The sequence below is a fragment of the Geotrypetes seraphini genome, chromosome 8 (assembly GCF_902459505.1).
Source record: "Geotrypetes seraphini chromosome 8, aGeoSer1.1, whole genome shotgun sequence".
In the NCBI taxonomy this organism is placed as follows: Eukaryota; Metazoa; Chordata; class Amphibia; order Gymnophiona; family Dermophiidae; genus Geotrypetes; species Geotrypetes seraphini.
Genome location: NC_047091.1, coordinates 56,225,762 through 56,239,448, shown reverse-complemented (window position 1 = coordinate 56,239,448; position 13,687 = coordinate 56,225,762). Strand labels below are relative to the sequence as shown.

General features: G+C 41.3%; 1 protein-coding gene and 1 long non-coding RNA gene across 3 annotated transcripts in view; one reads left to right on the top strand and one right to left on the bottom strand.

Annotated features, from left to right (window-relative positions):
• The window catches only part of LOC117364684 (cytochrome P450 2G1-like), a 54,098-nt gene that overhangs the window by 18,190 nt on the left and 22,221 nt on the right, over window positions 1-13,687 (top strand). The window contains exons 2-5 of the mRNA XM_033954157.1: window positions 3,693-3,849; window positions 9,637-9,786; window positions 10,703-10,863; window positions 11,014-11,190. Of these exons, the coding sequence (XP_033810048.1) occupies window positions 3,693-3,849; window positions 9,637-9,786; window positions 10,703-10,863; window positions 11,014-11,190 (645 nt within the window). The remainder of the gene's footprint in view (window positions 1-3,692; window positions 3,850-9,636; window positions 9,787-10,702; window positions 10,864-11,013; window positions 11,191-13,687) is intronic.
• Window positions 1-13,687, bottom strand: part of LOC117364687 — a 238,090-nt gene that overhangs the window by 209,946 nt on the left and 14,457 nt on the right. The window lies entirely within an intron of this gene.

The window sequence follows — 13,687 nt, the reverse complement described above, 5'->3', positions numbered from 1 at the left end:
GGATATCTTATACTTTTAAAGTTGCCTGTTTCTGATATGTCCAAATTTGGATGGATAAGTTATCAGAGTTATAGTTTATTAAAATTTGATATACTACCCAGCCTTAATAAATCACGGTGGTTTAAAATAAAATATAAATAAATATACAATTAAAAAAACAACAACAGAAAATAATTTCATATATCACAAAGAAAAAGACCTAGCTCAACCGAACAGAAAGATAATTAATCGCAGAAAAAAAATTATAAGATTGCAGCTTTGCTCATATTACTTAAATCACATCTCACAGATTCATCAATATATTTTCCTCAGAACTAATATCAAATGCTATTTTTTTTTTTATTGGTTTTCAGAAGAATCTTAAAGTTCATTTCCTGGTGAATCAAATTTAGGAAGATTATTCCACAAAATAGGGGCAAGCCATTAAAAAAAAAAGGATTCCCAATGGGCTTTAGAATTACAGGGCATCGCCATCCTGCAAAGATCTTAAATGTCCTCTAGAACACTGTTCTACAACCACCGGTCTGTGGACCGGTGCCGGTTCACAGAAATTTCTTGCCGGTCCACAGGGCCAGCACATGCATCAGGCCCAAAACAGTGTTCTTCAACCGCCAGTCCACGGTGCGATCGATGAGGCATTATCTTCGAGCCAGCTCCCTCTCCCTCACTGATTCAGTGCACAAAGCCACAGGCAGTGGCTCCTATGCATGTCCTGCACCTGAACCAGAAGCCTTCTCGCTGACGTTGCAACATCAGAGAGAAGGCTTCCAGATGAGGCACGGGATGCACAAGGAGCTGCTACCCGCAGCTTTGTACACTGCATCAGTGAGGAAGAGGGAGCCGGCCTGAAGATAATACCGGGGGCGGCATAAAATGGCCAGGCGGGAGCAGGCCAGAAGGTAAGGCATAGCATGGAGGGGGGAGCCAACAAAGGTAGGGGGGATGATTTTATTTTTGAATTTAGTGATTGAATTATGTCAATTTTGAGAATTTACATCTGCTGTGTAGTTTAATTTTGTGGTTAACCATTGTGTTGTTAAAAAGATTATATTATGTATCTGTGAAAAATGAATGGAAAAAAATAGTGTTACAATTAGTACTATTATGGGGGCGGGGTCTGGGGTGGAGATTGGGTAGAGATGGGTGGGGTCTGGCCCACAACTTAGCCCAGTGTTCTTCAACTTCCAGTCCACGGACTGATGCTGGTCCACAGAATAATTCTTTTATTTCTGCCGGTCCATAGGTGTAAAAAGGTACACTGCTCTAGAAGCTCAAGATCATCATTTAAGGAAGAAGCTATCACGGTGGGCTACCGCTAAAATTAGTTATTTTATTAGAAGTCATGCTGTTTTAGCACAGGATCCTATTTTATGCAGAGACCTTGTGCTAAAGTAGCACAGCTTGTGGTAAAATAACCCATTTTAACAGTAGCCCATATTGATAACTCCCCCCTTCCCCCTGCGCCTTAATGTCAAGATTTTCAGTCTCTGATAACCAGAGCTGATATTGTCATGTCATAATACCTCAGTCTATCAGTTCCTAAGAGCCAACCTCATCAGTGATGTCACAGTGACTTTATTTCCCTATACGTGGCTCACTTTTATTACACAGAGCAGTGAATTTGATATTTAGAGACATTTCTTTTTTCTTTAATTAGGGGAGGAAGTTATTAATAGGGGGCTATTGTTAATCTGGATTATTTGACCACAAATTGGGTTATTTTTTTTATTAGGTTTTTATATATACAGCCTATAAAGATTATCTAAGCGGTTTTACAATCAGGTACTAAATTATTTTCCCTATCTGTCTTGATGGGCTCAAATCTAGCGAACGTACCTGAGGCTATGGAGGACTGAGTGACTTGCCCAGGGTCACAAGGAGCAGCGTGAGGTTTGAACCCACAACCCCAGAATGCTGAGACTGTAACTCCAACCACTGTGCCACACATTCCTCCCAGGATCTCATTTTATGCAATGAGATCCTGTGTTAAAATAATTTGACTTGTGGTAAAATAACCTGCCTTAAAAAGTAGCCCATGTTGATAACTTCCCTCTTTAGATAACTTTTTTTGTCAGCCACAAAATATCCCTAATTCCACTTCCATCAAAACAGATAAATTTGCCCCCCACCCCCCAATAGCCAAAACTAATAACTGGATTGAGAGGGCAAAGCGTACCTATACTCAGCCTCTTTTATACTGTATATCTAAATAGGTACCAATATCTCTTTATAAAGTACTGGTAGAAATTCTGCAGAAATTATGGGAAAAAAAATCCATGTACATTTGTTTGGATAGAACGTATAAATGGATGCACAAATTGTGCATATTTTATAAAATGAATGTATAAGTTGTGACTTTGTACAAACTCCACACTGAAACATGTCTACTCCTAATGTGTAAACTTTGGTAAACTGAAGTGGTTTCTAAAAGTTGTCAGAAAAAAGTAATGGGAATACACCTTTGAAAAAGCTTCGGCGAAACATGTCGGCAGATTATTCCCAACTCACTGAACCACAGTTCTAAAAGCTAAGTACTCTTCCTAATACTCTGAGTTATAAGCTAAGCTAAAGATGAAATGTAAGGGAATATAATATTATAAATGAAAGAAAATAATATTATTTATAAACAAATTATTTGCACTTTGAATATTGAGCCTGTGAGGAACGTACACGTCAAGCTTAAGACTATGATATAGTGAGCCTGGAGTGGTGTTCTGAGGTTCAAATAAAATACTTAAGAGGCTTTGGATGTTAAATATATGTTCTTACTCAATATATATAAGAATAATACAACTAATGTGTGTACATGTATACATGGTTATTATCACATGTACTTTTATGCAAGGGATACTTTTATAAGTATTATGCAAGCTTATATTTATATACTGTATACCAGTGGCATAGCCAGACAGCCAATTTTGGGCTGGCCTGAGCTCAATGTGTGCGGGCATCTCTTTCTTGTCTTCCCTTCCCAATCCCCTAGCCTGTGCAGTATCCTCTTTTTTTTCCTTCCTTCCGAGCTCATACAGCCGCTCCCTATCCCACCCCCTAGCCCATAGAGAATTCTGTTTCTCTTTAAATTGCCGGCAGAAGTTCCTATATACTGCCGGCAGCTGATTCGGAAGTCTTCCCAATGATACAGAAGGAAGATTTCCGGGTCAACCACCGGCAGCATGTAGGAACTGCTGCCAGCAGCTTATGGCTACTGGGTGGGCAGGCCTGAGCCCACATTGGGTAGGACAGGTCCAGCCTTTGGCTATGTCCCTGATATGCATACAAACATGTGATTTTATAAAATAATCCCCTTACTGACTTAACAGCCAAACTTTATTCACTGTCTGAGCTTCAACTTTATAAATAAGTTATCTCTCATCCACTGTCGACAGCATAAGTAGCTTTGAATATCAACCCAATAATAAGTACAGCTTTATGTTAAGAATCAGTTCCTATTATTAAGAATCATTCTTATTTTATTGCTGTAACATGTTGATAACTGATTAGGTAATACAGCATGCTTAACTCTATGTAAAGTGCTTCACCCTACAAAGTACTTCTATATAGTATTATGCCGCTTGTAACCCACGTAGAACTCTGATTTGTGAAGATTCAGTGGAGTATCAGACTGAACATAGTTAACTACAGATATTAGATTCTGCCTCAGATAACCAAGTGTCCACAATATCTGCTTCTAGCTAAGTGAGAAGTATGGATCAGTGTTCACCATCTACTTGGGCTCAGAGCCAGTTGTGATGCTGTGTGGCTACGAAGTTCTGAAGGAGGCACTGAATGGTGATGATTTTGCTGCCAGAGGAAGCCTACCTCTGCTGAAGAGGATCACCGGAGATCATGGTAAGGAGGTTCCAGAGCATAGAGGACATAATAGGAAAATATTGGAAGTGTAGTTAAACAAAAATTCAAAGGATCTTGAAGCAATCTTCAAATAATTCCTCTGGCCCACTTACTATAATAGTGGTCTGAGCCCCTGGGCCCCTAACCACCTATCACAAGTGATTACACTGTATACTTTACATTTTAATATTTATAGATTTTTATCTTTCCTTATGATAATGGAGTTCTTTAGTTTTCTATGAATCACTTTGATGTTGTAACGAAGAGCGGTCTATAAATTCAAATAAACAAACTATATGGAAGGTAGCGGAGAGTGCGCTATCTACTGTTGTGAACTCCCAAGCACTGCCCAATTGTCCTGTTGTTCCAAAAGTCAGTTTGCCCTTGCTATCAAACTTTCCATTTGCACTGTTCTCTCAAGTCTCAGTCATTTCCCATCAAATAAAAATTGAATAAAAGTTTGCAACTCTAATTGCATATTATTCCAACAATTCTCTTTTTCTCTTCCCTCCCCCATCGACAGCATCTCTCTTTCCCTCCCTTTCTAAGCCCACAGCCTGTGCAGCATCTGTCCCTCCCAACCCCCTCCCAGCCCATGCATCATCTGTCCTTCCATGCCTTCCCAAACCCCTCCCAGTCCCTGCAGCATCTGTCCTCCTTGCCTTTCCAACCCCCAGCCTGTGAGCATCTGTCCTACCCTGCCTTCCCAGCCCGTGCAGCATATGTTCTTCTCTTCATTCCCAACCTCAGTCCCACCCCCCTAAGTGGGATCCTGTGGCACAATTTCTCCAGCTCCCGACTTCCCTACTTGCTGCCTCTCTAGCCGCCGTAATTGTAAATCTTTAAAGCAGCCATCAGCAACGAAGTGAACCTGCCGCCATCAGCCTGCCCCGGAAGTCGTCATTCTACAGTGTTCCACCTATGGAGGAAGAGGAGGTTGCTGCTTAATGACGACTTTCAAGGCAGGCAGGAGCAGCAGGCTCACTTCATTGCCGTAGGCGGCTGACCAAAGATGTAAAATTACAGCAGCCGGGTAGGCGGTAGATGGGGAAGTCAGGAGAGCCATAACTGACTCTTCTGACTGGCAATTTTTGGGGAGGCTATGGCCCCTGTGCCCCCCCCCCCACCTCACCCGTTCCAACACCTATGGCATCAGTAACAGAGGTAGTAGAGGGATTAATCTTGTGCATCTGTACCAGCCCCCTGTTGTCTCTTTACTGCTGAAGTAGGCGTTACCTACTTCCATCTTAAGAATTTTAACTTGCTCCACTGCACCCCATCCCACCCTGCCCTAGCCCTGTGCCACCTTAGTCCTACCTGCTGTAGCCTCTCAAAGCAGTTGAGCCTATGCTGACCATCTAAAGTATGTGTCCAGGTGTGAGCACTGAAATAGCAGGATTACAATTAAATGGATAAATTATTAATTCTGAGGGTGATATTCAGCCAGCAAGAAGCAGCCCACATAAATCCTACAGTTGCTGGGCCATTTCTCTTGACCGACATTCAATATCTATGGGGGTGGGGTTGGGGTTGGCCGGTGCTGTGTAAGTGAATCTTCAGCGCTGGCCAGTTAGGTTAACAATGGGCAAAGATAGGCCTCCTATTTGTGTGCTAAACTTAGCCGGTCAGCACTGAATATTGTGGGTCATTGAGCAATATAGCCGGTTAACTCTTCAACGCTGACCATGAATATTCAGCTGAGAGAACCGATCATCTCAGGCAAAATAGTTGAGGTTAAGTTTCAAGTTTAATTAAATTTTGATATACCGACCATCGTCTTGCACCTGTCCGATTTACAAAGCTAAAAATAATGTTGCAATAAATTTTAAAACGGGGGTAGGAGGGAAAAAAAAAATTGTGAACATTAAATAGACAAATTACAAATACGAACATGAGCTGAAGATAAAGAGGGAGGAAAGTTAATAATTACATCATTAAAATAAATTAATTAGGGGAAGGGGGTGGAATAAAACACCAGGAAAAGGAATCGCTTCTTAAAAGCGGTTTGTTTAGTATACTGCTGTACTGTTGGAAAAGAAGATATTTAGACGCTATGGTATGCGACTTGGAATAAGAATGTGTTTAGTTTAGTCGTAAATTTGTCGAGCGAATTTTCGTGGCGGAGTTGAGGTGGCATGGCCTTCCATAAAATTCGAGCTAAAATGGAAAAATTAGTATTTCTGGTGTAGTAGAATTCTTTGATAGAAGGTATGGTTAATAAATTTTGATCAGCCGATCTAAGGGTCCGGGGAGAACAATAGAGGATGATGAGTCTGTCAAGAAAGGGTGAGAGGCGCGAAAGTTTGATTTTAAAGACCAGGAGTAAAGTTTAGTAAGTGATACTATGTGTTATGGGTAGCTAATGTGCTTCTCGCAGAAGAGGGGTAATGTGATCATATTTTCCTACTTTAAGGATGAGTTGTTTTTTAAAAAATTTTATTTATCATTTCAAATAATTACATACACAATTGTACAGAAAATACTGAATACATCTCTTCAATTCATCAAAAGATAAATGAATATGAAACATAAAACATAAGAAAATCTCTAACATAGTCCACCTATAAGAGGAGAAAAAGCTTCAAAAAGACCACCTTGTGGGAATCAAGGAATTAACTAAATATCATAATTAAAGAGGAAAAATTGCTCAAGCATACACCATTCCTAACATTCCATGATCACATTATACTGTTTCACTCTGGACCATGGTAGTTACCCCTTTACAGTCCAGGAAAAACCCAATCAGGCAGGTTCAAAGAAAATGTATTTATTCCCTTGATAGGAAATAAAACACTTACAAGGAAATCTTAATTGAAAACTTGCCCCCAAAGAAATCACTCTTATACGGTATGTAAGAAATTATTTCCTGTAAGACTGAGTCCATTTAGATACATCTGGAAATATATTCACCTTTTCACCTAAATAGGAGATCTGTTTCATTTTAAAGTATATCTTCAATAACATTTCTTTATCTTGTAAAAATACAAGCGTAACTAATAATGTAGCACGACCCGATATCTCAATCTTAGAAGATTCCAAAAGTGTAGAGACATCTAACTCGTTCTTCTCCCCTTGAGTATCTTCTGAATTCCTTTTTAAATGATAAATTCTTTGTACAGGGAGCAAGTTAGAGTCTGGAACTTTCAACACCATTACCAGAAATTTTTTAAAGAGTTCTAAAGAAGTCAAATATTTAGCAATAGGAAAATTTAAGAATCTTAAATTCAAGTTTCTTTACTGGTTCTCCAGGTTTTCTATTTTCCTCATTAATAGCATTTTATCAGTAGACTGTTTAATAAGCAAAGTCTTCATTTCAGTTGTTGTTTTCTCCAATTAAGATAGTTCTTCTTTCTGAAGTTGAATAGTTGTCTCTAAATGGGTTATCTTAGCAGAAGAATTTAAAGTGTTAGTTACAAAATTAGTACATACCGCATGTAGGTTTTCTATTGCGGTCCATATTGAATCCAGAGTCACCGCTGGCGGCTTCACAAGTGGCTTGAGAGGGGGGGAAAATCAGCCGGTTTGAATATGGCTCCTTTTATGGGACACAGCCCACGGGTTCCCTCACCCTCACTACCACTTGGGCCCAGCGGAAACAAACTCCTTGCTTACATCGGCTCCAAAGCGAAAGTCGATGCCAACATGCTGACATTCGGGTTAGCTGGACGATCGGGACGCTCCTCTCCAGATCCTCTTGTGAGTCCTCCAAACTCATCAGTCCCGTTTAGTTTAATTACCGTATTTTGAATGAGCTGCAGACGAAGTAATTTTTTTGGGTGATTTCATTATATAGGGAGTTGCAATAATCTAAATGGGAAATGACCAGTGAGTGAATAAGGGTTGTGAAAGCATCAGTTAGGTGCCAAAACACTATTTAACTGAGCAACAGATATTTTGGGATGGTTAAATTGCTTTGAATATGGGGGAGGGGGCGTCCATGTTCATAAGTCTGTTCTGTGATAGGGTACATATTCTCCATCATAACAGGAGTGTGTGGCGCGGTGGTTGAAGCTACTGCCTTAGCACCCTAGGGTTGTGGGTTCAAACTAGAGAGTTGCACGGCGACAGAAATCCCACCCATCCCCACCCGTCCCCGCTAAAGTCCCACCCATCCCCACCCGTCCCCGTGAGGAATCCCCTCCGTCCCCACCCATCCCCGCGAGGAATCCCCTCTGTCCCCGCCCGTCCCTATAAACTTCAGAAATAGTTATTTCATTTAATTATGCTACTGAATTAAAGGCTCTGGTAGAAACCCATTTTCAAATAAGCAAAAAGACTTTATTAATTTGGAAATATTAATTGGGAAGAATACATACTTTGTAAACGGGTTTCTACCAGAGCCTCTAATGTTTATAAATTTTTATCAACACAACTAATATACTACTTTATCCTGAAGCAAAAAAAAGAAATAAAATTCTTTTCCTACCTTTGTTGCCTGGTTTCTGCTTTTCTCATGTTCTCATTCAATTCCTTCCATCCACTGTCTCTCTTCCCTCTGTGTCTTCCATTTGCTCTGTTACTGTGCCTCTCCCTTTCTCCCCCCTTCCAAATTGGTCTGGCACCCATCTTCTTCCCTCCGCTCCCCCCATAGTCTGGCATCTCTGTCTTCTTCCCTGCCAGCGTCTTCTCCCCACTCTCTCTTCCCCATTTCCTTTCAGCGTCCTTCTCCCCCCCAACTTCCCCATGTGCTTTCAGTGTCCTTCTCCCCCCTCTGTCTTCCCCATGTCCTTTCAGCGTCCTTCTGCCCCTATGTCTTCCCCATGGCCTTTCAGCATCCTTCTCCCCCCCAACTTCCCCATGTGCTTTCAGTGTCCTTCTCCCCCCTCTGTCTTCCCCATGTCCTTTCAGCGTCCTTCTGCCCCTCTGTCTTCCCCATTGCCTTTCAGCATCCTTCTCCACCCCCCCCCCGTCTTCCCCATGTTCTTTCAGCGTCCATCTCCACCCCTTTGTCTTCCCCATGTGCTTTCAGGTCCTTCTCCACCCCTTTGTCTTCCCCATGTGCTTTCAGCATCCTTCTCCCCCCCCCCTCCCGTCTTCCCCATGGCCTTTCAGCGTCCTTCTCCACCCCTTTGTCTTCCCCAGTGCTTTCAGCGTCCTTCTCCCTCCTCAGTTTTACCCATTTCCCTTAAGCATCTTTTCCTCTCCACTCCACCTTTCCTCCCTTTCTCTCTCCCTGCCCCCTTACCTTCGTGGCGCTTCCCTGCCTGACCAACAACAGAACAGGTTCGGTCTGACAAACCTCCCTGCCCTTAACCGCAAATCTAAATTACCTTCTTACAGCTGCTGTAAGAAGGTAATTTAGATTCGCGGCTAAAGGGCAGGGAGGTTTGTCGGACCGGGGCTGTTGTCGGTCGGTCGGTCGGTCGGGGAAGCACCACAAAAGTAAGGGGACCTGGCCGGCTGTGCTGCACCTGGGGCAGACCGCCCCCCTCCCTTGATAAGCCACTCGAGCCGCGAAGCTACTCTCCTTCTCCTTACCTGCCCTGCCTGTAGCACAGAGCCGAACGGAAGTCTTCCCGACGTCAGCGCTGACGTCGGAGGGAGGGAGGGAGGGCTTTGTTTAAGCCCTCCCTCCCCTCTGATGTCAGATAGATAGATAGATTGTGAGCCCACCAGGACAGATAGGGAAAATGCTTGAGTACCTGATTGTAAAACCGCTTAGAAAACCTTGATAGGCGGTATATAAAATCCTAATAAACTTAAAACTTATACCAATCAATTCTTGTCTTCAGTATAATTTTTATCATTCGCTTCAGAATAATTTTGCAGTTCCTTCACTATCCCCAGGTGTCATAAACAGCAACGGGGAACGCTGGAAGCAACTCCGACGGTTCTCAATTGTGACCCTGAATAATTTTGGGATGAAAAAGAGGAGCATTGAAGAAAGGATCCAGACAGAGGCCCAGTTTCTGGTTGAGGAATTCAGGAAAAACAAGGGTTTGTGCTACAAGATTTGACATAGAATGAGAGGGAAATCTCTTTTTATTTTTTTAATTTATTGTACTTTCAGTATTGGTGGCAAATAGTTCTAGCCTGGAAAAAAATCTGCCTATAGCATGACCTGATAGATGGAAGATGTGCCTTTGTTTAAATATTTATGTCCTCCCATGGAGTTGGTTTGGGAATGTTCGATATCTTTCATATGTGGGTATATAGGAATTGATCAACTTACCTGGTTGTACATCGCATAGATGCCACATATATATATTGTGATACATCATGAATTGTAATGATAATAATTATCCAAAGCAGGACCACTGTTAAACATACTGGAGCCCTGGGCAAAAACTTGAGACCAGCAAGCTGCTGCTTCTTCAGCTTTAAACAGCACTGTTTGCACACCTCTAAAGTTGGCCCTGATTTAAATATGTTGCACATTGGCTTTCGGAACCACAAAGCATGAGGAAACGTGTCCATCAGGCCTAAAACCACCTACTTTCTGGTCTAGAGACAGAGTCAGTGGCATGAGGTCTGGGCTTTCAAGGGTTTCAGTGAAGGCCCTGACAACAAGCTGCCAGTGGCTCCTTCACCTCACCTCCGGCTGCGGGCTCCTGGCAGCTCTTCCTTCTTCTCTCCAGCTTGGCTGCGGTCTGGGGCCATCAAAGAATTCAACAAGGGTTTTCTGTATACTTTCTGCTTGATGCAGTCCAATTGGTTGAGCAGGCCACTCAGCCAATCAAACTGCATCAAGCAAAGAGGCATGGCTGTAGGACTGGGGATTCACTTCAGGTATTTTTTCATCCTATTTAGTCTTTTCTCACCACTAGAGAAAGATCATTGAAATAGACTTCTTCAGATGTGTCAAAATAATCATTAAAATGGCAACAATATATTTCTTTTCTCATTATACCAGAGCAACCCTTTGACCCTACCATCTTCTTCAGCCGCTCGGTCTCCAATGTCATCTGCTCTGTGGTCTTTGGGGACCGATTTGACTATGAAGATACAAACTTCCTCTTCTTGATCATTACGTTAGATGATTTATTTCATATTTTAGGCACAGTCTGGGTGCAGGTAAGAAATTTATTTTTAATCTGCTTTCCACTAGAGTTTTGCTATAGAGTCACTTTTATGCAGTAATGGCTATTTTAAGTCTATAGAAACCCCTCTGTGATGAGCCTGCATCTGTACTCACATTAAAAGAAATGTGTTCTCTTTTTTTAGCTTTATAGTTTATTTCCTAATGTGATGGAGTACCTGCCGGGACCTCACAAGAAGGTGGTTAAAGATATGGACCAATTGAAAGTTTTTATACAGGAGAGAGTAAAGATGCACCAAGACACACTGGATCCCAACTGTCCCCGGGATTTCATTGACTGCTTCCTCATCAAAATGGATCAGGTAATATATTTAGAGGGGTGGGGTAAAGGATTTAGTAGTTCTCCCTAAATACCTTGTTACAATATAGAGATAGGGTTGCTGTAATGACAAAGATGGTATCTAAACAGCATCAACCATGAATGGTAGCACAGACGACACCTGTTGGGGATGTTGCACTTAACCTACTGGACATTGATTAGCCAATTTAGATTGGGTATGCTTAGTATGGTTGTTTACATTCAATTACACTGTGAAGAAATGTTTGAATCAATATCCAAAAGAACTTACACATTTATTTATCTACTAGGATTTACTTACCATCTTTATGCATAAATTCACACAAGAAATGTACATAGTAGTCAATTTTATTAATGGAGACTCCCATTCGGATGCCCCAAGAATGTGCTGAAGAAGCCTATTCTATAACAGAACCTGTGTGCCCAGAATCTGTTATAGAATATCAAGGGAAATCAGCATCTCGCCCAGCATGTAGGTACCTGTAGTCAGTGGCGTAGCAAGGGTAGGAAGCACCCTCCTCTCCACCTCTGCTTCACTCCCACCCTCCCTTCCCACTTGTGAAAAAAAAAGTGCTGGCTGCGTGTCAATCAAACATAGGCGCCATTTACAAAATTGTGTCTAAAGTTGCCTATCACAAAACATAGGGGCCTGTAATGTAGGCCAGAGTTTTACTGGCATATATTGCAAGCGACTAAGGCCTAGATTCACTAAACTCACCGATCTGGATGTTTGCTGGGCGATTCTTGGCCGAGTTTGCCAAGCGACCGATTCACAACAGATTCTGCATGCAAATGATCTGATCAGATGCACGCCCTACAGCGATCCCACGGATCGCTGTAGATTGATTGAGACGCATGTGCAGATTATCCTTGTTGATTGTAGATGCAATTTGCGCTTGCTATTGTCTCTTTGCACAAGCGAGCTCAAAATAAAGGGGGAGGGGTGGCTGCAGTTTACTTGCTGGCTCTATGAGTGGACATTTTAAAAGGAATGATTTCAATTTTTGTGCAGCCAGATTATGGAACAGAACATGCTTTAAACCCGCGGGTTAAAACCACGGGCTTGCACTGTGCTTTTTGCAGAATATATAAAAAGGGAATTCGTATGTATATATATGGATATTTTATAGTTGATTTTTTTTATTTTGATGGTTGTTTTATATGGGGTTGTAACCTTGATACCGAGATTTCAGGGCAGCAGAGAGCAGGAGAGTCGGTAAGGACAGTAAGCGAATGATCCTGAGCAGTCGCTTCATTTTGGATCGGCAAACCCAATCGGTGTTTCTTCTTCTGCTAAGTGAATCGATGGCTTCCTATTTATGCATCCCCTCATTTGCATGGGTGGATCAGATTGGGTAGGAGATTTGATCGGGCAGCAGTTTAGTGAATTGGTTTTGCGATCGTCAGGACAGGATCGGAAGCTTTAGTGAATCTAGCACTAAGTTCTTTTCAGAATCGTGCTTATCTTCATCTCTTCCCCCAAACACGCCTATTTAGGTGTTAGGCACTGCTAAGCGCCATGCAATGGGCACTTACTTTTTATAGAATCAAGTAGACGACTATTGGCCAATTAATTTTTTTTTCCAATTATGAGCTTGTTAAAGCTCATTTAGTTAATTAATGTAAGCACTGATTTAGGTGCCTCTTACAGAATCTGGTCCTTAATGTGAACAAAGTTGCACACACAAATCAGTATGCATCACCTCATGCTAATCAATCTCTTTGCCTGTGCCTTTAGTGGTTTATTTATTAAGATTTATCCTCTTTTTGAAGAAATTCACCCACAGTGGTTTACAACTTTTGATCTAATATCAACTCTGTTACTGGTTTCAAGTTAACTTTATTAAAAAAAAATTTATACCGTTTAATCAAATTTCTAGGTGGTGTACAGAGTAAAAAAGTTTCATAAAAACAAATTAAAGTTAAAAGTATTAAACAAAACCAGGATAGGTTAATAAAACACATAGCAAAAACATATGTACTAACTTCACACAGTTAGGAAAGTAGGGCAAGAACTACAATCTTTGATGAAAAGAGCACAGTAAAAGGGGGAAAAAAACAATAGGTAGGGATAAAAAGCTATAAAGCTTATTTTAGTTCTTAAAAGGACAGTGATTGTCCAAAAGCATCTTGGAACAAGAATGTTTTTAATTTTGCTTTAAATTTATTTAATACGGATTTGATGCGTAAATGATAAGGCAGCGAATTCCAAAGAGAAAGTGCAGTGACAGCGAAATTGTTGGATCTCAGCGTGTTGATTGATTTTGGTGATGGTACGACAAGGAGATTCTGTAACATTGAGTGAAGTGATTTAGAAGGACTGTAAGGAGTTAAGAGTCTATCAATGAACTCTGGTTGATAGTTTGAACATGTTGTAAAAAGTTAAGAGTAAAATTTTGCAAATAATTCTATGTTCAACGGGTTCACTCAGAGGAGGCATTTTGGAGGCTATTTTAGAAGTATCTCTACAAGTAGAGGCATTTGTACATATGAAAACAGCC